Here is a 25,451-nt window from a genome sequence, read left to right on the forward strand (position 1 = left end):
AAACACTTAAAACCCAGAAATGTTTTGTTTGTGCGTGTGTGTGAGTGTGAGAGAGAGTGTGTGAAAGAGAGAAAGCCTAAGGGCATTTTTCATTGGCTGTTAAATCTGCGACATTGCAATGCTGTTTACCGGCGATTCATAATCCAAAGCACAGGTCGCCCAACGGCTGGTCGTCGGTCACTCATGAAAACGAGTGACCGAACCCCACACACGTACACTGTGCAAAATTTCAGTCGGTTTCGGCAACGTCACTTTGTGATCTTCCACCCTAAAGCCGAGGGCAGGGCCCGAATGAAGTGTCCCGCCACGAGACATTCAACAGATAAGAATGTCATACAATAAACAAAGAACAAAAATATACGTTTTTTTTTTTTCTGGTTATTTTTTTTTATCTTGCAGACATGTGGCTATTCTCTGCTAAGCAATCAAAGAACTGCAGTTTGTCTAGCATCATGCTTTAAATATCATTCCCGTGTGAATACTCGGGTGGCAAAAAATTGATTTCTTTACCATGAAACAGCATGCGCTCATTGTGATGGTTGTGATTTTCATCAACAATCTCCTTCTGTCTATGCGAGTATCTCTCCCGCAACTTCTTGTTCACCACCTTTTGGATCTGCGTACGAAGCATGAGCAAAGATGAAATGTGGATTTTATTTAAGGGATCCTCGTCAGTGTTTTTGAGGCATCACCTTGATGATGTTGTACTGGCTGAAGACGCCGCCGGCGTTGCCGCCGTCGCGGTGCTCTCTGATGGTACTCTGCAGCTGAGGACACAATCACGAGAAGACAAGAAAGCTTTTTACATATTAAACAGGAGGAAGCGTGGAACAAAACAACAACACAAAACATGCTAATGAAATGCAAAAGCTTTTCTTGGTGTCTGAGCACTCTTGTGTTTTCGTTTGGAGACTGACAGAAATGTCACTTGCGTGTCTAATTAAAAAGCAGCACTGCAAGTTGAAGATTTCCTTAAAGAAACACCGTATTTTCACGACTATAAGGTGCACTTATAAGTCCCACAAACTTCTCAAAAATGGACGGGTGGACCAAGTTCCAAAAATCTCCAAATGTTGTGACTTTCATGAGCGTTTTGTTGGACTGACTGGGACTATTTTCTGCCGGCGCGATGCTTATATAGAGGAGAGGCAGGTGTTACTGCCGACAGCACGTTAAAGGGTGAAGGGTGGACGTGAAAGACAGCGGAAAGGCATGCCTCCATTGGTGCCGATATGTAGAGCCGGTGCATTGGGCAAAACATTGCTTTGGCTAAGGATCCCGAAAAGAGACACGTCTACGAAGCAAAGTTTAAACTGCAACCAATCAGTTACGCGGAGGGACCTTGGAATCAAGCAGCCGCAAGAGAATTCAAGATCAATGAATCCATGGTTTGGAAGTGGAGGAAGCAGGAAGATGAGCTTTTTAAAATTTTTAATTTAATTATTTTTAATTTTTTTTACACAGTGGCCTCTGTTGGTGCAGTAAATACAACAATAACACCTGCAACTGAGTCTGCGCATTTTAATACAGTGCGCCTTACCGTTGTGAAAATATGGTACTTCTTTTCCACACACACACACGAGTCAAGATTTTTTTTGTTGTTGGTGTTTTTTTGCTATCACAATTTAGTTAGCACAGAAGCTAATAATTACCCTGCCTACTCCTACTATTACTTCTATTTGAATTTTCTTGCAGTCTCAATGCCCTGTGTCAAGATGCTGCCCCCCACAGGTCAGTCTTGGTACTACGGCAGAGTTAGTGTTAAAATCATTCACACTGATATCTGCTGTCTGCTTCAATTACTGCTTTCGTTGACACTAAGTGTCATCAGCTACTGTAACATTGCGATTGACCATAAAGATGAACACATGCACACATGTGCATACTTGCAAGGCAAATGTTAGAATTATTATATCTTCAGATGCATTTGTGTGCGCAATTGTGCTTACTTCTTCCTCCACCGACTGGAACTCCTTGTCATCTGGTGCCAGGTCGATAAGCACAGTGCCTTGGCTGGAGCAGTGGAACGTCAGGTACGGGTTGGCACCTGCAAACACAGTATAGACCCTGCTAGAGGGGATACTACTCGCAAAAGGCCCAGGAACCTTTGGGTTGGATGACAACACACGGCTTTTTATTTTACGTCTTCAGCTTTTTAAATGCATGATTTTTAACATGTTATGTAATATTAAAGGCTGTGTTGCATTAATGCAATCATTACTTTGGCTGGCGTTGGTGTTCTTTCTACGTCCACCTACATTAAGTTGCACTGTATTTACTTCTGTTGCATCTTCAGCCTGATTTAGAAATATTTTCTTGGGATGTCAGGCTGCTGTGCAAACTGCTGACACAACGGGGCAAAGGAATCTTTGAGTCGGAACAAGACTTATAAATAAATAAGAAACGTTCCTGGACCAAAATGGTAATGGTGTTTATGTGTGACGTTCAAATGAGCACCAGCAATTGTATTGTCTCACCTTGCTGACCTCCCAGCAGCCGCTCGATGCCCTTGATGAGTTTGTGTCTGTGCCCGTAGGCGTTGATCCCGATCTCCTTGAGCTCCTCGTGGCCCATGTCTGCCAGCACGTCCAGCGAGATCTGCTCGGACAACAGCAAAGAATTTCTGACACTTTTCTTTTAAACATTATTTGCAAATGTACAACATAACTAGGAATGTATGGTAAAATACCACAAATAAAATAGCAACGGACATTTTCAATCTGGATTCTGGATTTTTCCACACATGCTAAAACGCAAGTTGGTGAAAACACAAATGTAGTAGTGTAGTATAATTGCGCAACCTAGTGGCAAAGTGCTAAATTACAGTTATTTTTTATTCTGATTTACAAGCTATGACCAACGTTTGACATGCGCCTAAATCAGATTCATCCGTTATCTTCTCTATTTTCTGCTTTATCTTTTGATGAATGGCAAAGGACGACAAAACAGTCCAGTACAATGAAAGGTCTGAGCGTTATGACTCCAAGAAGTATTCTCTTGTCACTTTCATTTATTTTTTTGATATCCTATAACCTTGTAAATGTTAGGGTAAGAGCTATGATTCAACAAACAAGCAGAGAATTTATTTTGTTCAAAACAAGAAGCCACGCAACAGCAAGAATGCATCAAAAGCAAGAAACACATAATTGACGAGGCAATTGGAGTGCTATTGCAGAGACCAAGGCTGACAAATATTCATGAGAGTCAATTCAGCACAGCGTTCAGGAAAGGTTAATGAATGCACGGCGGTCATGGAGCAACTGATCAAAGCGATAGCAGTGAAGTTTGCAAGTTTGTTCAGCGGCGGAGCGGCGGGGAGCCGAGTGAACCCTCCAATTTAAATTGTAACCTTAATCTACTCTGATCTGCGTCGCTGTCATCGATGTTTGTGCGGGCCTAAAGTGGTGGCCTGAATGCACAAAGATGTGTTTCGGAAAAACTCAAGAAGAAGTCAGTCTGATACTGAGGCAGCAGACAAAAGCCTAACAAAGTGTGTGTGTGTCTTTATGTAAATATGTACCAAATAAAGCCTTGTTTTTGTTTCTGAACAATTCGGCCTTCGGTGCTGCTGTATTTTAATGTTGGTCGTGATGCTGGTACTTAGAGAGCTATGCATTTTTTCAGGAGGTACTTGGTGTAAAACGTTTAAGAACCATTGGAATAAATAAGAGTTGCGCCCCAAAGGTTTTGCATCTGTATGGTGCAAACAAGCGACTTGTCATGCAACCACAACGAGAACGAATGTGGTCTAAAAGCACATGAAATCAACGGATAGTGCGAGTGGTTGTTTATGTTGCGGAATATTATTTATTCTTATTCTTTTCTCTGCACACAGACAACACTTTCCTCCATCTCACCACTCGGAATATCAATGCAGACTTGCTTCCCTTTAGGGGAATTAGGAGAAACACACAGGCTGCATATTGCATCCATTCCTGACTTTGGTGCTTGGACTTCAGCCAGCTGTCACTTTCAATTTGGCTTTCTGCCTCTCTCTTTTTCTTCCTCTGTCTGTCTGCTTCCTTCTTGTTCTCTCTTCATCTCTCTGCTTGCCTTGTCTACAAATGCTGACTACGGATCATTTTTGTTCGTCTTTTGCAGTCAGTCCCTCCACCAATTATTCACCCACTCCTTATTGAGGATGTAAAAGTAGTGTGTACCTGTTCTCGCTGGAAAATGTCTCTGAGGTGTTCCAGTCCCAGACTCTTTAAGAACTGGTTGATGGTCATATCCAGTAGTGCTAGATAGGGTGGGGAGATGTCAGAAACATGATGGAGAGCTGCCCAACCTAACCCATGTGTGCTTTTGTATACGTACTCTCTCCTTCCTTCCTGTCTGTGCCAGATGCTCCATCCGCCGTCCCAGTGGCATCACCCACCGTGATGTCCCCGAGGGGTGTAGTCAGGTTGTCGATGCTGCTGGCGGCAGATAGGCAAGAGGATGGCGACGGTGAGGGAGAGATGACCACGCCCCCTGTGGCGCCTGCTGTCACCACACTGGCACTCACCTGGAAGTGGTAATTGCAGTATTTGGATTGAGGAAACGCATGGAAGACTGTACATGTACATATTTCCCTTTGCACTTGCATACAGACTTAATCTCTTTGGTCCAGCAGCGTCAACTAATCCTTCCCGTTTATATTTCACTTATTTAAATGTAATTCAAGGCTGCAAATTTTGCAGTTGGCTGTATACAGCTAGAGTATTTGCATTCGATTTTATATGCAACATTGTGCATTTTACATGAATGAGAATGCGTGTTCTGTTTTCAGCTCTTCAAATTGAGTGTAACGCACTCATTACCAGAGCTGAAAATCAGCTGACAATTGCAGGCGCTTCACCGGCTAACAAGATAAAATGTCAAGAAACCTGGATCAAATATTCCGAATCAACAGGGGTCTTGCTTTGTAAAAGTAGAGTATCAAGATTCCGGCACAGTGCTGACAAGGAACGAGCATTAGTTGATGTTTGGCCAATGCCTACGTTATGTCTAATATAATTTCAAATCAATATGGTTGTTGCTTTGGTATTTTTAATTGTGCATTCCTGATCAAAGATCACACTAACCACTGTGGCCTGTGGTTTCAGACAGCTGGGCAGGGCATCTGGTGGCATGGCATCGATCAGCAATGCTCTGATGTCATCGGCCTGTAACAGAAAGATTTATTTTATGGTTAATTTGCACACGCACGCACAGTATGTTATATGTTTAAAAAAAAATCCATGACACAGTTCTTTTTCCCTCTTGTGCTCAATGGGTGAGAGGATGATCACATCCGCAGTTATACCCGACTGATGCGATAAATTTGGCCTCTTGCAATTTTGTGTGGTTTCCTCTTGGCGTGTGCCTCTTAATTCACCACGTGATTATGTTCTCCATTCCCAAGGTGTATCCGAAAAGCTTTCACACCCAGACTTCCCCCTTTAGTGTGGGCCATACGATCAAGCAGCATGTCTCCAAAGAGATGCTGCAGTGTTTGCGTCAATCAGTGCGCAAGAAGAGGCAAAAGTTGTGGTAGGACAACTCTCAACTGTTTCATGCTGACAACGCGCATGCTTTTAATGCGTGGAGCATTCTACAGTTCCTGGCTGAGAAGAACATAACCATGTTGAAACAATTTCCCTATATTCTCCCAATCTGGTTTTGTGTATTTTTTTTCTCTCTTTTCCAATCTCACCAGCAAGGGCTCATGTTTTGTGGACGAGGATGGCATCAAGATGGCTATGGCCATGGAGCTACATAGGACGTTGGAGGAATCCATCCATTAAGACTGGGAAAGTGATTTGCACTCCAGGGGGAATTAAAATAAAATTTTATGTGATCCCAGTCTTGGCACTTTTCTGACACACCTGACACATATCCTGTCACTAAAGTCAGTAACCCAACAGAAGAGTTTCAAAAGATGGCACAGAAAGATGGCCGCAGAAAGTTCATACCGTTGCCAAGTCCAGCGGCGTCTGTCCTTCCTGGTTCTTCATGGTGGGATCGGCACCATGGGCCAAAAGAAGAGCGCAGAGCTGCGTCCGTCCCTTCTGCGCTGCCTCGTGGAGTGGCGTAAATGCCCATTTGTCGGTGGCGTTAACGCATGTGTTGTACTTGATGAGAAGAGCAGCTATGTCCACATGCTGGATGTGATGATAGACACCGATGGAACACAGATAAGACAGGCAAAGATTAGAAGCAGCCTATAGAAAATAAAACAGATGGTGCCTTGACCTACTAGTTTACCATGACTAAAAACACTTGCGGCTCAAATCATTTTTCGCCACTGAAATGAATGGGAATGCATTTAATCCGCTCCCGCCCTTCCCCCCCAAAAATATACAAATCAATTTCTTACGTGTTTTAATAAGAACTTTATAAAGATATAACAAAACTATAAAATAGAACGTAAATACAATCTCTCTCAAACAAGCCAAGGGACCATAATATGATCAGTGAAAAAAAAAAAAAAAAGATGTGTACTACTGTACAAATCAAAAGAATGCAAGATGCTTTGCTCCAGAGCGGGAATCTTGTAAATTATTAACCTCATCATAATCATTTTCACACCTCTCTTTATTTTGTCCCGTTATTCTTCTTCTACCTTGTTGTTCCCACTCTGCGCTCACACTTCTTGTCACCAAGTGCACAAAGTAGCCTCCCTCTGAGAAGCAGCGGGAGATAGTAAATTGAACGTTTGTGTGTCTCTTCTAGAACACAGAGATATCTAACTGTTCATTCAACACGTGTTTCATGACTCTTTTATCAGACCAATGTTGTTGAGGTCTCCAGGAAGAAAAACTACATTTTTTTCCCCTTCCGGGACTCTGTGCTGAGATGAGTTGACACTGCTTTGTGGCAGTCTTACCCCGTATGAAGCAGCATTGTGCAAAGGAATCAGACCTCCTTTGTCCTGTGCATTCACGTCGGCGCCGTGCTCTAACAGATACTCTGCCACCTCCAGGTTGTTGTAGCCAGCTAGACGGCACAGTGGGAGTAAAAAGAAAGTACAGTAGGGTAAACAGTAGCAATGTGAAGCAGCAACATGCGGTCAGATCATTAGCAAGGTGGAAACAAGAGAAACAGCAGCACCAAGAGATGAAGACAAACAAACAGAAAAGAATACGCAACTGTTGTAAGTTTTGTGTTACAATTGAAATTGTCTGCCTGGTGGAATGTTAATGGATATTTAAAAAAAAATGCTGACAAAAATATTTTAAAGCAGAAAGTTTGCATTACAGCCTTGGGGCCTTTCTGCAGGCTTCTTCTCCCTGAAACCTCTCATGTGCATTTATTTACACTTTTAATTGCCTACACCTAATCTCTGAGTTCACTTTACATTTTAGTGGAACTGAAAAGTCATGTTTACCCTTGAAAATAAGACCGCAACAATAATGATAATAACTATGACAGGAAGTTTAGCTAGATCCACGCAGACCTCCACAATGAAACACTTTATGGCACTGTCATGGAAAAAGGTGTTCAGAACACCTTCCAAGAAAGATTCTCCTATCCCGATAGATTCGTATTTAAAATTAGACACAGTACACGTTTTGGGTCTAGCGCTATGATTAACAATGCAGCTCGGCATTGCATGTATGAAGGAAAGTGCAACAGGTTTACATGGGTTCAAGTGAAAACAAGCGTGTCATCATGAAAGCAGTTCAGCTCTGCATGCCCAAATTAAAACTGTCACACATGAAAATGCAAATGACCCGAAACCTAATCGGTCTAACAACTACTGATATGAGATGAGTGGAACGTAGAACGTACCCAGATAAAAAGAAAATCATCAAGCCCCCGGATTTCAAGGTAAGCTTCAACAATAACTACTGTATAAGAAAATGCAGCGCCCATGTTACCTTGCATAATATGCTTTGAGCTCAGAATGTTTTGATAAATACTGCTGATTTGATCAGGCCAGCATGCATGGAATATGGATTTGCACGTGTTTGTACCCTTGAGGCGTTGCAACACAGTGGTGCCGCTCAAGTCGTCTTGGAAATTATACATTGATTGTCTATGTGCGTCCCTTAGAAAATTTGTACTAAAAGGTTTATGCAAGCCTAAAGAACACCACAATCACCACGCTTAGACAAATGCTCACCAGACACAAAATTAGATATTATATTATTTGGCCAAACATCCACGTCAAAACTACGCGACCGTTACCTGCGAGGTGCAGAGGAGTGGAGTTTCGACCCTGCGTGTCCCGGCAGTTGATGTTGTCTGGGCTGCATAACTTCTGCACCCTGGCCAGACAGCCCTTTTTAGCAGCATCCAGCAAGGCCGCGTCTCCTCTCAGGAGGTCCTGGATGTCCGTGTCACCGTCCTTAACCAGGTCCAGGGGTGTGTTGCCATCTCTGTTCTTTTTGCTGGGATCTGCGCCGTGCTGTCGACAGAAAGGGGGTGGGGATGCCTAAATTAGACTAGCAATAACATGAGGGCGAGGATAATCCACAGGAGACAGGACAGAAGGTACCACATTATCGGTAGATGGCGAGAGCAGACATTCCACTCAAATGTCTCCTACGTGACGCTTTAAATGTATTATTTATACGTACACTTTGAAAGCTGCTCATGATTTTATGGGACTACTCCCTTGGGGATCCATGTCTGGTTGCAAAATGTTAGTATATGAATACATTTTTTGAAGTCTCCGTTACAATGTTATTTATTTATTCAGTCGACCCCAGAATCAAAACGGCAAAATCCATCTATTTCCAAATCCTAAAATCAATCTCTGTGGACCAGACAGCCAGCTAAATGCCACTCTATGAATTCTTCTCCACTTTTTCCACAATCTGGTCGAGGTCTGCATGATTGCATTTGATTTCCAGACATGGAAAACAAGATTTTATAATTGTGGAACTTTTCCAGGTTTTGCATGTGACATTGCAGGATTTATATAATTTTCCCCTCAGTGGACTTGTGGTGATGCGAGTGGAAGAAGTGGCTTTATTCTGAGCAGACCTTATACACACACAAAAAAAAAGAACATGAAAAATCACAACAAACAGAGGATACAAAAGAAAAACCAACTGCTGAACTCTGAGAGCGAACATCCAGAGTCAAGCGGATTAACACACAAGCGTTGCGCTTGTGACTGAGTGTGCACCCTGGTGCTTAGGAGAAACGAGGCAGCTGATGTGTCTGTAAGAATGTCATTTCGAAATTGAATTAATATGAACTGCCACCACACTGCACCAAAAAGCTAACATGAGGTTAGAAGCATTTCTGCAGACTTGTGCCCTTCGACCAAACAAAAATGCAACTTATCACTTACAATTTACACTTATTAAATGTATATACTTTTTCTTTTATTAGTTATTATTTTATTATTAGGTTTGTTATATGTTGTCTCTTTTAAAATGGCATTCGATTCGTCAAGTACATCTATTGTTGCGCAGAGTGTTTTTGTTCGGTTTACTGCTTTTCACCAAAAACTTGAAGATCAAGGACAATAAAGCATTTCCAAAACAATAAGTCTTGAGGCACAACATTTCCTGGTGTGACACTCTGTGTATTTGCCCACGTACACCCAGCTTGAATTGTCTTGCTCTGATAATTTATGCAGCTCCATATGGCAACATTGCAGTGGTGATGTAAGCTTGTCTGGAGGTGATTATGAAAGCAACAACAAAAACATGAGAAACCAATGAGAAACTGCAACACATATTTGGCTGATGCGACGGCCAGGTATTACACAACTCTTTGCCCCGACTATGATCAGAGAGTAGAAGCCAAACGATGCGCCATTTGAAATAACATTCTGAGGATTCATCTTTAGATGGATTAAATGTCAGAAATCACACCATCCACCCCCCTACAAACTAATGACAGGTCTTCCACTGCTTCCACCGCACAGATTCACAACCTTGAAAGCGCTGTTCGAAATTGTCTTTTTATAAAAGGTGTTTTCTGCCAACCCCGCCATTGCACATATCAAAGCTGGGACTGAGAGAAATAAAATTGGGTCACTTGAACCGTGTGGTGTAAATGCAAGACACTTAGAAACTCATCATTGCAGTAAAGGTCAGTTTGGTGTGTTCGGTTTTAATCTACCTTGAGAAGAAGTTTGCAGATCTCATATTTGCCCTTGGCAGCAGCTTCGTGCAGCGGTGAGAACTTCCACAGGTCGGCCACATTTACCGAGGCGCCGTGTCTGACCAGCAGCTCGGCTACCTCGTAGTGACCGTACGAGCAGGCGTTATGGAGGGGAACTAGACCGCTGGCGAAAGGAGAGACATTATTGAGCTCCCGCTAATTTACAGCCATGATCTCATCGTTGGCAATGTTTGCAATTGTTACAGTAATGTTTATTTTTATGACTTGGTGTCTGACCCTTTGTCCTTGGCGTGCACGTCGGCCCCGTGGTGCAGCAGGTACTCCACCACCTGCACTCTGTTGTAGCCGGCAGCAAAGTGAAGAGGAGTGGAGTGTCGTCCCTCCAGATCTCTGCAGTTCACATTCTGAGCCGTGCACAGAGACTGCAGGGAGAGAGAGGGCAGTGGGACACTTTTTTTTTTTTTGTAACAGTGCAACAAAAGATACATGTTTTCTTGTGAAACGAGGTTTCAAGAGTTATCGTGAACGTTAGCCGTACAATAACAAATTAGACTTTTTTTTGTCTTGTTCCCCAGAAAAAGCAGCAACTAATTTAACGCCAAGTAAAGAGAACAAATTAGCTCAAGCACACTACCAAAATAAATAAATAAATAATAAATAGCTGTTCCCCAGCTAAACCATCCAGACGGAAAATTATTTCAATTCAATTAAACATAGTGAGACGGCAGAAAGTTTTAAACTCAGATTGAAGCAAAATTAATGGACTTCAAAATCAGAAGGACGGTGCCCCGCTGTTTATGGACAAAAACGTCACGATTTCTTCATCTTTTCTGTGATTTTCCATCCACTTAAAACTAAACTTGGCAATAGTTTGCGACAATTCCCTTCTTGTGCCCAGCACATCTGATTCTATCTGAAAAGAAAACCTGTTGCTGGTAATCTTAATCATCAATCTGAGAACACTAACGCTCGCCGGCAGTGGTTTTATAGCTGATATGAAAGTAAAGTAGAAAGACACAAATTAAAAATGAAGTTATAATAAGATTAGACCGATATTTGGTTAAAAATGAAGGTGATGTTCCATCTTTGAGCCAAAATCATAACCTTGGGTGTTTAACAGACCAAAATGTACGCTAAGATATTCAAATCAAGTTTGCAAATGACATTCTCTACAACTACAGTACACCACCAGCATACCTTCACAGTTTCCAGGTCTCCAGCTTTAGCAGCTTCTAGAAGTCTGAAGTCCACATCTGAGTTTCTGACAGGGACGTTTTCTACAAAGATGAACACAAGACAAATAGTCACGTACACTTGTAAAATATCACTGAACCTACATGATATATTCTCGTGGTGTAGCTATGTAGCATGTATCTAATTTTCGTTAGTTTGTTGCCATTCATTTCAATGGGAAAATATTACCTCGATTTTTAAACATTTCAGCTTACAAACGGGTTCACGGGTTGTCTGCTGGCAGAACAATAACAGCAGCGACCTACCGGCTTATCTGCTATTGGAAACAAAAACACAACACTACTAGCATACCGTTAAGTATCTGCTGAACAGCCTCATTTCCCATCTGAGCAGCGGTGAAGCCCTGCAGCGACACCAGCGAGGCGTCTGCCCCGTATCCTAGCAACAGCCGGCAGGTCTGCAAATGGCCCGCCAGCGCCGCACGGTGCAATGCTGTTTGACCGAGTGTGTCCAGAGCGTTCACCTGCAAAAACCTCAGGGTTATGATTTCTGGGGAAACCTTTATCAACATCCTTAAAAGCACTAACGAAACACAATAAACAATTATTGGATTTATTTTGTGCACCAGTGACTGGAATTATACATCAGATGCTGCCATTTGAATCGAAGAATTTCAGCACATTAATATAAACACAAAACATTTTATCGTCTCAAGGACCAAAACCATAGACATGAAACTTGAATTCACTTGAGGAGTCCGGGTATAGCGGCGTTATAGATTTACTATCCACTGAAAAACATTCACTACGCAGCCATCACTTTCTAAATCCCAAACAATTCTCATGCTGCAGGCATGCAACTGTAAAACAAAATAAAATCAATTGCAGCTTTAATTTTTTTAATAGGTTCAGATAAGCAAAAGTCAGAGAGGCTTACCAACTCTATTGACGTTGGAAATAATGAGAATAACAGAGTAACAAAATGAACACATCGGAGAATGAAAGTGTACCTTGGCGCCATGTTTCTGCAGCACCTCCATTATGTCATTATGAGCGCGCTCTGCAGCCACATGGAGAGGTGTCATGAAACTACGAGAATGGAAAAGTAAGGAGGAGGAATAAAAATAAAAAATAATGCTACTGTCAGAACAGGAACCATCCTCAAAATGACATGACATAGGAGATGCATCATGCATTTTTTTTCTTCAAAAGAAAACAGCTCCCGGTTGTCTTTGTAAAATGATTACGGTTGGTAGAGCTGCAGGTCATAACGTACTACCGCCAATGTTTTGCAGGTTGCTATTTTCCTCATCCCACTTACATCTACACACACAAAAACATTCCAGTTGGATTTCCAGTGGCAATCAGGTATCTGAATGCAAATCACCAGGCGGACGAATTGTTACGGTTGGTTATGTATGCATTATTGTTTCTTCATCACTGTATCCTCATCTAATCAAATCATTTTTGTAATTGTGCCGCACTTACTCTTTATTCTTCTCATTAACATTGGCTCCCTTTCTCAGTAACAATTCTGTCACTTGTTTCCTCTTGGGGTGTGGCGATGCCACGGCACAATGCTGGAAAAAAAAAACACGCACACACACAAACATTAACAACCCTGCATCCATATTAAGACCAGCTCGCGCAGTGCAATGGCTACGTGTCTTACCAGCGCCGTCTCGTGTGTGTGAGGGTGTTTGAAGTTGATGATCTCCAGCGCCAGGCTCCTCTTCGCCTTGGCCATGTCAGCTTCCCGTGCGGCTTGGAGTAGCGAATGGCCCTTAAACTCATCTACACACAAACGCGCACAAGCACACATACAAAATGTCAATATGTCAGCAGAATAAAAAAAAAAAGCTGTGAAGGTTTTTTTGTGATTCTGAGCAAACTTATGAGTTCATCTGGCAGGTTTCTTGCAAAGCATACTGCAGATGGTTCAAATTAATGTAACACAACATAAGAGAACATCTGGGCTGGGGGGCAGAATTCAAGCGTACTCACGTACGTTGCCATAAAATGGCCAAAGGAGGCTCATAATTAAATCTTTCAGAGTACTCAGTACTTATTTGTCACAACAACTCTGCAAAAATGCAAACAAAGTTGTTCACTCACATGAGAGCCTCTCCTTGAGCTCAGGGGTGGGCGCCATGTCCACGGAGCTCTTGCTGTGACAGTTGAGCAGGGTGGGGTCGGCGCCGTGGCTCAACAGCAGGGAGCAAACCTCAATACGGTTTTTGGATGCTGCTTCGTGCAGCGGGGTGAACTGCCACAGGTCCATGGCGTTCACACAGGCACCGTGCTGCAAGGAAACGAGACAGGTTTACAAATGTGACGTGCGAGTTTTTGTAAATAATAATAATAATCCTTCTCCATCAGATGAGTGTTCATGTCACCTTTAAGAGCAGCTCAGTAACTTCATAGTGTCCATAGGAGCAGGCGTTATGTAGCGGCACCAGACCACTGGAACATACAAAAAGGAAAATATTGTACCTTATATGTATGTGTATACTGGTGATACCGACAATATTGTGTTCTTTTGACGTATCGCACAGCAATTTTGTCATGCAATTTATTCAATGAAAATCATTATAAAGGCAGCATGAGTAAATGATGCATTCAAAATATTTTTGATACAATTACCCAGGAAAGTGAATATAGCAATGAGCAAAACGTTTTGGCAAAGTGAGCTGAATAATCAAAAGTAACAGGAAGGAATTACGTGTTTTTAGGTTTCATGGCTTATAGCACAGTCAACCAAATGTGTCTGCGTAATAACAGCCGATCTTAAAATTAACGTTGTCAGACCATTATCATTTAAGAGTTGCAAAATTTGTGCGAGCTCTGAAGTCACACTTGAACACATACTATTGCTAATGCCGCATAAGACGTGTCATGACTGTTCCAACCATATAACAAAAGGGTAAAATGGCTATGAAAATGATGACGTAGAACAAAAAACAAACTTGGAGGAATGATCATCGGATTTCTTTCATGCAATTCGAATGTAGTAACTTCATCTCACTGCTTTGTTAGACTTGTATGCACTTGCACGTACCCCTTGTCCTTGGCGTGAACGTCTGCTCCATGCTGTAGAAGTAGCTGAACTATTCTAACTCTGTTGTATCCCGCTGCTAGGTGGAGCGGAGTGGACTGGGGAGACACAAAGAGGGCAGAATGAGCGATAGGAGGTTGTTTGAGACATACCAGGACGTAAATAAGAGGCCAACGTTAACTGGCATCGGTGCACTCGCGCACGACGGTTTAGGATCCAGATTTGGGGAGCATCGCTCAGCAAGGTGTTTTGTCATGTCAAAACTCTGCAGTCAGGAAGTTATTGTTCCATGCCTGAACAAGACTGCAGTGATAAAGAATAGACTTCCACCATAAAAGTGATGTAAAGCTGCGGTAATAAATGCTTTAAGAGGGGACACAGATGAGAGGCTTCAGATGGCCGCACGTTGTCTCACTAAAAGTTATTCTTCCCCAAAAGCTGGACAACGACCAGAAATACTGAGAGGGAAAAAGAAAAATCAGGATTCATTCAAACTAAAAAGTGATGAAAATCATCACATAAAAACACATTTTATGGCTGCGCTAAATCTAAGATCCGGAGCGGCAAAAAATTTTTTAAAAAAACATGATGAGGACCCTATTGATCACGAATACGACACACACAATTTTCCAGGTTTTAGATTATCCTCAACAAGAAGAATGTGAAAATTAAAATATGTACTGGTTATGTAAGTTAAGGTTGACTGTTTTGTTGTTTTCGCACGTTAATATAAAAAACGTTATTTTTCTCACCTGCACCCTGAAATATGGGAGACCCCACTCACATGCTTTTCGAGATACAAGCGGTCATTCTAACATTTTTTTGCTTTGATTTGTGAGCACAGACCTGAGATACGAGCGCGTTACGATTGGATTCAACGTATTACAACACACTTAACAATAAGCAACAGAACGACAATTCAACCATTCAAGCCGTCTTAAAATCTGCTGCATGACACTCCCAGTTGCACATTGAGAAACTACACATTCAAAAACAATAAATAACAATAGAGGACTCACAGAGTTTCTCTTTTTTCGCAATAAAAAAACATTCCCCCATTTTGTAGTTTTTTTTTTCTGAATGACATGGTCTTTAAAAATGACTCGCTGGATGGCAACTTGGCCCTTTTTCGATGGAACGTGGCCTATGTGAGCATTTGCATTTGGTTGACTTAGTGACGACAAATATTGAGATAAAAATCTTCAAACATGCATCATGTTTAGGAAGTGCAGCCTTTGAGGCAGAGCTGGGCCAAGGCCTTAATGTGCAAGATGTGACAGAAGCTTTCGGAAGGAGCAGAACATGTTAGTCATCGTCCTCGTTTAAATGCAGCATCATTGTGTGTGTGCGTGGGTGTGTGCGTGGGTGTGTGTGCGTGCGTGCACGCATGTGTGTGTGGCCATGTCACCTTAATGCCCATGTCCTTATTGGTCCACTAAGCATGTACGAATGTGTGTAAAGATTTAATCAGATTCTGAGCGAGCACATCTTTCCGTGTTATCTACCAGCAAGGCGCATGTACTGTTCCATCACGGCAATGTCAGAATGAGTAGTTCAAGATCGCCAATCTTGTATCACACTCTGTACATGTATTAAAACGTAGAAGAGCCACCTTGTACCATCCTTTATTATATATTTTCATTTTCTTCGTAGCAATAGCCGGTTATGTGCGCTTGTAGTGGTTAATGAATAAAAGACAATGGCAAATTGCAAAGCAGGATTGTGATTTTTTTTGTGTGTGTGAGTTTAGTTTATATAAGGATAACATTTCTGCCACCACAACAATGCAGCTGGCAAGGTTAAGGTCAGCTCAAGCTGTTAACACAATTCCTTTGCATGATGAGACCCCATTATGTGTTCTCATCTTGCAATAACAGATGTAACATCCAGAGAGGGATTTGTGAAACACGTGGACAGAAAAGAAAATGTGCCAGGAAAATCTGGATGAGCGATGATAGGAGGGAACCAGCCTGAATGTAAATTACATCTGAACAGATATTTTTCTGCTGCCGCTTGCATTATGTGCCATGCTGTGCGGCGGGGAGAAAGGTTTGCTTTGTGTATGATGAATGAAATGCATGAGGTACAGAATAATCCCAAGATTCAACTACCCTAAATGGAAGACCTGGTGGATACATTTCAAACACAAATGCATCGTGAGACTGCGATTGAACAAAGGCAAAGAGGACTCCCCTACTTCCCTGTTTTTAATCATGTAAAAGCTTTTCAGACAAGCGGTCAGGGGTGGAGGAAGGGGAGAACATACAGCGAGGGAAATAGAGGCGACAGGGGAAACAATGTCAACGGTAAGCACTGGGCCGAGTTGAAAATGCTCATTTCCTTTGCTGCCTTTTTGTGCAAAACGATGCATTTGCCGGCCTTCCATAGAAACGTGCATGCAGACATTGTGATGACTCACGCAAGCAGTGAAAAGGAATCAGGAGAATTCCAAGGGAGTGACTGAAAATGGCAGTTAGCGAAAATATTAACGACAAACTATTGCAGTGTTACTTCCTGCTTTGTTGCGCCCCTGCATTGTTCTTCCTCACCCGTATTATTGTATCTCAGTTAAACGCACCTGTCAAGACATGACAATAATTACTGCTGGCTGTCAGCAGTTTCTAGAACAATGCAATGTGGATAATAACTGGGGCATTTTTTAATTATTTTTTTTTTTGCGTGACAATACAATACATGCAACAATTCCAAAGTCGAAGAGTTTTACTACGTACCTGGATTATTTTTCTTAATGCATAGCCCCTCAAAGTGTTACTAAATACTCTGTGATATTCCTTCAAAAGAAATAGAGAACTACAATATTGTTTGAAACAGGATATCTAAATGCTTTTTTATGACCTTTTGATGGTATTGAAAGCCATCCATGCCCAAGTTTTTATATTTATGTATTTATTTAATTTTTTTTAGAGCAAACTTCTCAAGCAGAGCATGTGTCCTGAGGCTATAGGATTGGCTGCTTGCAAAGATGAAGACCTTCACAATCTAAACGTCTTTTTTAAGTTAATGAATTTCGATATCGAGAGAACGATAGTTGAGACCATTCAGAGGTTCGTATCAACCAAAATGTAAGAAACGAATCATCTGGGTTGCTTTGGTGTCCCTTTTCTCTTTCAGCTTGAACAACGCCCATTCTTCAAACCCTTTTCCACAGAATGATTGACGTGCAAAGAGCTTTTTCATTACAAACAAAGAAGACTGCCAGTCGGCATGGTGCTCTTTGGAAGATAAGCGCTCATAATAAGCATTTAAACATGTCTTCAAACGCTGTTTTTTCTCTTTCTTTGTCGACTTGGCTGTCAATCCATCGGGCACTAAGACACTTTCTGCTAAAACAAGAGAATAGCAATTCCCAACAGATATTTAACTTCATACATGGGCTGTGTTCGCTGAAGGATAATCTGCCAATCTGCCAATGTAAAGTGTTTAAGAAGGAAAATAAATATTGTACAATACAAACATAAATGAGAACCTGAGCAAGTGCATCCAAATCAAGTGACCAATGTTGGAAGCCACTGCACCCAAAGATGAAAGGTGCATTGCCCAATTTTGTGTCACACTTGTAAATCATGTTTATGTAATAGAATATGAGCTGGCGTGTGTGCGCGTGTGTGTGTGTGTGTGTGTGTGTGTCCAGTGCTGTGCTAGCTGCAAACACAGCGTGGGGCTGAGAATGACAAGTGTCATCTTTATTTCACAATGTAGCTATCGTTAAGGAGGATTTTCCTCCATAATTCATGTTAGTGGTGGAAAGTAATCCCCATCAAGCCATTAATTTTAGCCCTAAGACTATAACAAGGATAAAATTGCACTGCCGTGAAAATATATTCCATCCACTGTGCATGGCTGCTCTTAGTCAGAGCAATTTAAAGAGCCCCGGAAATGCAGCGCAAGGTCATTTTAGAACAAGCTTGGATTGAACGAATCCCATACTGGAGCTCTGCCGTAGTCTATTTCAGCCCCATTGAGCTTTAGCTTCCCTTCGTGACCCCTTTTGCTTGTGTTGTGGATTTCGGACGAAATTTAATGCAGCTAATTCCACCGTTTCTTGAAGGACGATGGCCAGAGATAGTGACACGCAATTACAGGTACGACAGCAATATGATGCAAGCGGTCTGTAGACGAGAGCTCTGGAGTAGCTATAATTATAGAAGACAGCACTTTGAGGCTGATACGGCATCAATATGATAATTGACCATCACTAAACCGACCCCTCCGACTGCCCGAGTTTGCTTTCAGTTTTGCTAACAAGGTTCATAGCAACCGAGTCAAGTAGGCTAGGCAAGCCAACCAAGCTGTCCTTAGTCCGGTACAATGCAAGTCTCGCTCATTTGCACCCTTCGTGTGGTTTGTTTGGTAAGGACTGAACACAGGAATGAAAGAGCAGACCAAATTAACAGGATGTCTCAGCTCGTTTAAATACAACCTTTGGTGTGGTTCAGCTGTAAGAAAGGAAGAAGAATGCCTGTTATTACCACAGAAAATCTTAACAATTGAACTTGTTGTACCCACAGAAACTGCATAAAGAAATTATGAATGATTAAATGATTCTATTGTGTGGAACGTAATTTTAATTAATGGCGTCTTGAGGGAATTAAGCCAAATTTTGTTCAACCTGCAAAGGCTGTTGATTCAGTCAGAACCAATTTATGGTCTAATGAAAAAACACCACATCAAACTTCATTATTCTGAGTAAAACAACACAGGGATCAAAACAGGAGTTCAGAATACTAAGCAAAAAATACAACTGTATCTACCTACCTAACTATAAAAGAGCAGTGAGAAATCTCACATGGTTTGTTACATGCACTTGGTTCTCTTCTCGCTATACTTGCTGAAAATGAACTAACCTAAAGGACTACATTTGCAAACCACTGTTTTAACGGTTTTAGTGAAAGGTTGCTGTAGATGAAGGTTCAGAGGATGTGAAGGGCCACAAGAACAAAAGGTTTTTACAGCTGTTACAGAACTATCAACCAAGATAGCATTGAGCATCCAGAGTAAAGACAACCACTGGCCACCAGATTCACTAGAAATGTTTTTTTTTTTTTCTGTTGGAGGAGGAGAAGCCCCCTTCTCCGCTCAAGCAACCCCCGTGTGGTTACCCTGAGAAGAAAAACTTTTTTCTTTTTTTTTTTAATATTTCATGTTTGGTCTGAACATGCATTCGAAGAAAATGAGTCCTTATTTCCTTGCATCTGGATATGGATGAAGCGTATTTCCACAATTTAGTGTGTAATTATTCCCTGATTTCAGGTGTGCTTGTGTGTGTTCCACCCTTTTGACTGTGTGAACTTGCCCAAATATGACCAGCCTTGACTCAATCATCTCCACCTTTTTCAGTGTATTTAGTCTGCGTTGCTCCCTCATGCCTGTGCCAGCTTGTCTAAAGACATTCAATGGGGACCAAAGTTTTCATTTTGGACAACTTTGTGTTCTGCTGCAAGGGTAAATTGACATCCTGTGCATTGGATTTTTAGAGTGGATTAAAGGATTTGAATCTGCGATTCTGACCTGTGAATTACTCTCAATGTTGTTGTTTCTATTACTTAATAGAGAATGAGCTCCTAAAGACTAGGGACCGATACAACTTTTTTTCATAGTGAGGATGAGTACAAGTACTGGTTACTTATATTTTAGTGCTCACAGTTATTAAAGACCGAAACTTGATAATGCCATTACAGTATTACATATCAGTCAATAGTCATAATTACTGATTTATTTTTTCAACCCAATCAAAAAAGAAGTCTTAAATTGGTTAAATATAAACTACAATAAAAAACAAGGATCTGGAGGAAGTAGACAATATCAGGTAGTAAAATAAAACTGTCAAGGAATGTACAAATGTTTGTGTGTATTGTATAATGCAGTAAAATGTGCAATAATGCTTACACCCATGCACCATTAGCAATGCCATAAATGCTTATGATGATCCCTGGCAGCCAAAAAGCTTGCTAAGGTTTACTGGTGATTGGATAAATTGATACTATCAAGGCTTTGAACTGCCAACGTGAGCATTTGCAGCAAAAAAACACAGCATGTGGATGACCATATCACCCTAATGACTTTTCCTCCCGCTGCTTCACTGAGTTTTCTTTGCGTGGCAAAGATTTTTTTTTTTCTCTTACCTTGCGGCCGTCACTCGCGTGGCAGTTGACGTTAAGCGGCGTAAGCAGAGCCATTAGCTTCTCCTCGTTGCCACTCCTGCGAACGTACATGTGCACACATTAGAGAGCATCCGCCACCATGGAGGATTAGTGCTGTACCTCAGCGGGAGAGCAAGGATGGGTGCGGGGGGGGGGGAACAATGAGATAAGAAGACTGAAGGACTGAAGGGAAGAATTTTCATTTGCAGACTGACATGATTTACGTGCATGTGTGTGTGCGTGCGCGCGCATGTGTTAGTGTTAGTTCAAAACTGACAGCAAACAAGGCTGCTCCAGAAGAATGAGGATCATTTTCATGTTTTGTGATTGCTTCCTGGTTTGTGGGCTCACCGCCCTGGCATTGGATAACCAGAGAGAAGAGTTGCCATGGCAGCAACCAATCGAACTCGGATTCCTTAGACAGCTATGAAAGATGAATCGGTCAAAAAAAAAAAACGACTATTGCCTCCATCTTTTGACCTTGTCATTTTGTTGTCCTGACCCTTCTGCCTTGTTTTTGTTTCTATCATCTTGAAACCAAGTCACGCCCCTCCCTGTTTACCTCAGCGAAGCATCATCTGCTGTAATTTCCAATCACTCCCCTCTTATCCCCTCGAAACAAAAGCTATTAACCAGCCTCTTCCTTCTTTCGCCGTTACAACATCCTCACGCCTCCACAATTTGAGCTGCGGCATTTATCCGACACATCCGATTCATCATTTATTCTGAATTTATCACATACTCGTCATCCTGCTTTATTTAACCACACAAGTCTACATGGTCAAATTGAAAATGAGTGCAGCTATTTGGTCAAGATATTTAATTTCAGACCGTACCGCTGAGGACTTACTTTGTGCACATAGACACACTACATTCATACTCTACTGTAAAGCTATATTCATCAATCTTCCTTTCAAATCAATACATGAAATGCATCTTTTCACTTGCAGTGTTAAGCGTTAAAGCCATCATGCATTGTTTTATAAGAAATTTTTGGAAGTGAGACGAATCAACCTGACAGTTAATTACGTTGAAGCATTTTATAAGCTGCCCCTTATACTCCCATGCAACTGTTCAGTGATATGTGGGCCAAAAAAAACTGTTATCCCATAAGCCATGTGTGGGAGTGATGCTGCCAAAACTATCACAAGTGAAAAAAAAGTTCCTCTGAAAAACTGTTAGAAATGTATTAGTGAGGTCGGTTAGGGGCTCAGCTGTTCGAATGACACGCTGAAACGGCCTGCTGACCCCGTAATACAGTGCTCAGCCACCCACGCTGGGAAAGAGATGCAGCCTAAACTACCACACAGGTACACGCACACACACACGGACTTTTTGTTCGCGTGCGGATTTGTTTGCCTCTGCAAACATAGAGCTGATGTGAAGAGCTCTGGTTTTGCGAGGGCTGTCTCTAGTGGTTTGCTTATATGCATTGTGGCAAATTACAGTCGCGCCTGGTTTAAATATTTTAGTGTCAACTTCAGGTTTTTCTTACGGAACGAATGGGTAGCAACAATGAGGGTGAAACAACATGTAACTGAATCAGAAATGTGTTATTTACGATTTTTGCAGGGAAATTGATGCAGCGCTACTTCTCATTGGGTTAAACCTGGAACCTTGCCAAGAGATGATTCCCTTCCTTTTAGTTAATTGTAATCTCCAATTTCAACTTTCTAACAAGTTGATCGTTAATTCATATTTGAAACCGAAAAACGGAAAATGGAGCTTATGAAGAAATATTAGGGCCATGTTAAAAAAATATTAGTTGAAATATCCCATAACATTTTTGAAGTTGAGCACATTAATGTGAGATTTTAGGAAAGGTTTTGGACATTTAAGTTGATGTTTTGTCACATGCGCAGTAATCACCTCTTTGGGTAGGCTGATTCCATTGTCAACCACTAAATGCATTTAAGAAATATTGAATGCTACATATTGCAGGTCTTTGCTGTTGCGTTTACATTAAGGGATTTCTCATTCACTTGTTAAGACCGACTTTTTTTCCGCTGCAAGACTGCTTCATCCTCATATCATTTCAACTTTAGATTTTTCACACAATTTTACTTTTTCATTCTTTTCAGTGTAGCCATAAAAATCCTTTGCATGACAGACAACATGCCGCAACAACAGAGGTAAGGTATTAAATGAAGAGAATGGAACAGTGAGGAACATGGGGCAAAAGGTGGAGAAAAGCAGTAACCATTAAATGAAACAAATGCATATGGAGAAAAGGGAGGACACAAGATGGGGGACAAACATGAGAATAGCGGGGAAGAAAGTACGACTCGGATGAAGGGATGTGAGGGTGGGCGACAAAGAGAGGAGAGGCGACATCATGCAAGGATGTCATAAAGTTGGAGGAAGCAGGAGGAGGCGGCGAGGATGAAGAAGAGCAAGAGGAGGAGTAGAAATGAAAACAAAAGAGCATCTGGTACTCACCTCGCTGCCTCCAGCAGCTCATCCTTCTTGTATTCACCTAGATGATTACAGAAGATCATGATGTCAGTCAAGTGGCCGCGAACAGACAAACGCACGTGAACATGCAAAGAACACACACACTAAGACACACACACACACACATAGACACACTCAAGCAGGAAGGATCTATCAATCTCTTGAGAGAAGGCGCTCTCTCAATCCCCCCCCCTGCTAGTTGCGACTTGCACATTCCCCGCTCAGTGCGCACCCCTCTGGCTCCGGTTGCCGTGACGATGCGTTGCCGGCAGCGACCACAGCGCATTCATTGTTTAGGCGAGAGGCAGACGACTGACACACGCTCTGCCGCTACCCGTCCGTGCGTCCGTCCAGCCATCCCTCGCGTCCCCCCTCGTCGTTGGTATCGTTAACCGTCCTCCATCGCGTCCCATCATCCCACTCGCACGCGCCGTCTCCCTGCTTTTGTCTCAAACCCCCCCCTGTGGGCTCCGGAGGCGCTGTTAGCGTCAGGAAACACAACAGAGATAAACAAACCCCTCCCCCTACCTCGCTTACCCTCTCTCCAGCCCGCTCCCTCGTGCACCCCCCACCCCCTTCTCCCATCTGACGGTAATAACATAATTGACATCCCATATGTGCTTTGTGCAGGGAATGCGCAGCTTTTGCTTGCTTGATTTGTATGTGAACCAAACGGCTCTCCCGTTATGGTTGACTACTACATTATGCATTGGCAGCAATTAAAAATGAATTGAGACCAGTGGAATCGGGTGAGGGTGAGCACCAAAATGCATCTCAAAGCTCTCTAATATGAGCCAATCTGTTTTGACTGAGAATGAAATGCATACTTGGGGAGGATTGAGCCGATTACAAGCCAGAAGAAAACATATATGGTTGGCATGGGCACAATAACAAAAAAATGGAAAATTGAGTACGACGTTCAATACAAAGTTAGCACAGCAAAGTAAAAAAATGTTTTAAATACATTTTAAAAAAATGTGTTTTCTTACCTACTGGCATATACTAAAATATATCATCTGTTAAAAAGGTAAAGACCAAATGGTGGAGCAACGCATTTATTTTTGTCACGTCATAGTTCAAGATGTTTCTTCTTAATTCATAAAAAAGGATGACAGGACCCTACCATAACCATTTTGGATCATAGGGTTGCTGAAATGGCGCCAATGGTTTGTGGCTCAAACAACAACAATCTGAAATCTCTCGTAAGTACATTTTTTAAAATCTCAAGACACCCAATTTGTTTTTTTTGTTGACACGCATGCTAATGAAGACCTCTACAAGATGGACTCTCAACAAAATGTGTTCATGCTGGGCTCATGTGCTTCCCTTCCACACAGTTTCGTACAAACATCAGTGCCTAAGAAGATTTTGCCTGAGTGCCAAGTTGCCAGGTTTCAATTAAAGAAATATCTCACTTCCAACTTGAGAAACAAAAAACAGTACGTGAGTGTGAGCGCAACTACTATATTGAAATTTCAGAAGCAGCTATCACCAAAGCATCTTTCACTCACTTTACCCAAAAATACTACTGCTAACATTTTAGACTGCACCTCAACTTTAGCGAAACAAAATCAAACGGAAGCTAGCGAAGCAAATATGATAAGGATATAAGAAGAGGATGAGGAGGATGAGCTTTATGCAGCCGACGGACGGACGTGTGGGGCTGGGATAGAAAGCAGAGGCGCGAGGTTACAGCGAAGGGAAAGGGGGGAGGTGGGAGGGGAACAAAGGATTTGCAGATGAAAGTGAGAAGAGATGATTAGGGATCTGGAAGCTGACATGCATGGATTTGACACAGTATAATTGGTGTTAGCCGGGCGAGGGCGGAACACTATGACGGGAGAAAGGGGAAGCGAGGGAAGAAATTGAAAACTATGAGTACAAAAAGAAAATGAACAAAGTGAGTTCAAGAAACTAAATTGGATGACATAGTTTGAAAGCCATTTGAACAGTGAGATGATGACATTCAAGCACCTGAGTGCAACCTGGTTTTTGGACACACTGGCTTTAGCTGTTTTTCTAACAGGCTCATGCGATTCCACACAATTCAACTTTAAGAAGTTTATTACTTCACTTTATTTGAAATAAACTGCAGTGCTTTCATGCACGAGCTATGAAACCATCTTTGTCACTTTCAAACACTGCAGTATTGCCCAACCTTTATTACCCATTTTAATCTTTATTCCTAATTTACTGAGAATTGTACTTACTCAGTGTGAAACCTGTCCCTGTTTAATTGAATGCAGAGCTGATATGCGCTACTTGCAGAAATGATGACTTATTCGGTTTTACTGCATGAATGGCAACAGACGGACATTCAGGTTTCTTATAGCTTCTGCCATCTAATGGAAGATTATGTAATGGTTCTGCCCATCACGTTACATCAATGGCATAGATGGATAAACGAGGGTATATTTGTAATTAATAATGATTTTTGGACAAATGAAGTGAAAATGGCTGATTTCCCTCAGCACCCCTGACAATCTTTCACAACACTCTGGTTGGGAATCACTGATCGAAATAAATGAGTGGCTGATT

General features: G+C 41.9%; 1 protein-coding gene across 2 annotated transcripts in view; it reads right to left on the reverse strand.

Moving 5' to 3' along the window:
• LOC148319441 (poly [ADP-ribose] polymerase tankyrase-1) overlaps positions 1–25,451 on the reverse strand; it is a 52,361-nt gene that overhangs the window by 1,381 nt on the left and 25,529 nt on the right. The window contains exons 1-23 of one of the 2 annotated variants that reach the window (XM_088282256.1): positions 23,146–23,348; positions 22,899–22,935; positions 20,442–20,517; positions 14,302–14,396; positions 13,640–13,706; positions 13,359–13,545; positions 12,916–13,037; positions 12,732–12,823; positions 12,254–12,332; positions 11,596–11,767; positions 11,248–11,327; positions 10,327–10,472; positions 10,048–10,213; positions 8,155–8,374; positions 6,851–6,960; positions 5,937–6,125; positions 5,067–5,147; positions 4,318–4,507; positions 4,161–4,240; positions 2,478–2,598; positions 1,950–2,047; positions 693–767; positions 511–616 (exon numbers count right to left, since the gene is read on the reverse strand). In XM_088282256.1, coding sequence (XP_088138382.1) covers positions 511–616; positions 693–767; positions 1,950–2,047; positions 2,478–2,598; positions 4,161–4,240; positions 4,318–4,507; positions 5,067–5,147; positions 5,937–6,125; positions 6,851–6,960; positions 8,155–8,374; positions 10,048–10,213; positions 10,327–10,472; positions 11,248–11,327; positions 11,596–11,767; positions 12,254–12,332; positions 12,732–12,823; positions 12,916–13,037; positions 13,359–13,545; positions 13,640–13,706; positions 14,302–14,396; positions 20,442–20,517; positions 22,899–22,935; positions 23,146–23,203 — 2,647 coding nt within the window. In that variant the 5' untranslated portion in view covers positions 23,204–23,348. Of the gene's footprint in view, positions 1–510; positions 617–692; positions 768–1,949; positions 2,048–2,477; positions 2,599–4,160; positions 4,241–4,317; positions 4,508–5,066; positions 5,148–5,936; positions 6,126–6,850; positions 6,961–8,154; positions 8,375–10,047; positions 10,214–10,326; positions 10,473–11,247; positions 11,328–11,595; positions 11,768–12,253; positions 12,333–12,731; positions 12,824–12,915; positions 13,038–13,358; positions 13,546–13,639; positions 13,707–14,301; positions 14,397–20,441; positions 20,518–22,898; positions 22,936–23,145; positions 23,349–25,451 lie in introns of those variants that run through there. The other variant, XM_088282253.1, reaches the window with a different exon arrangement.

Source organism: Idiotropiscis lumnitzeri, chromosome 18 (assembly GCF_059441095.1).
Source record: "Idiotropiscis lumnitzeri isolate Australia: NSW breed Sydney's pygmy pipehorse chromosome 18, RoL_Ilum_1.0, whole genome shotgun sequence".
Classification (NCBI taxonomy): domain Eukaryota; kingdom Metazoa; phylum Chordata; class Actinopteri; order Syngnathiformes; family Syngnathidae; genus Idiotropiscis; species Idiotropiscis lumnitzeri.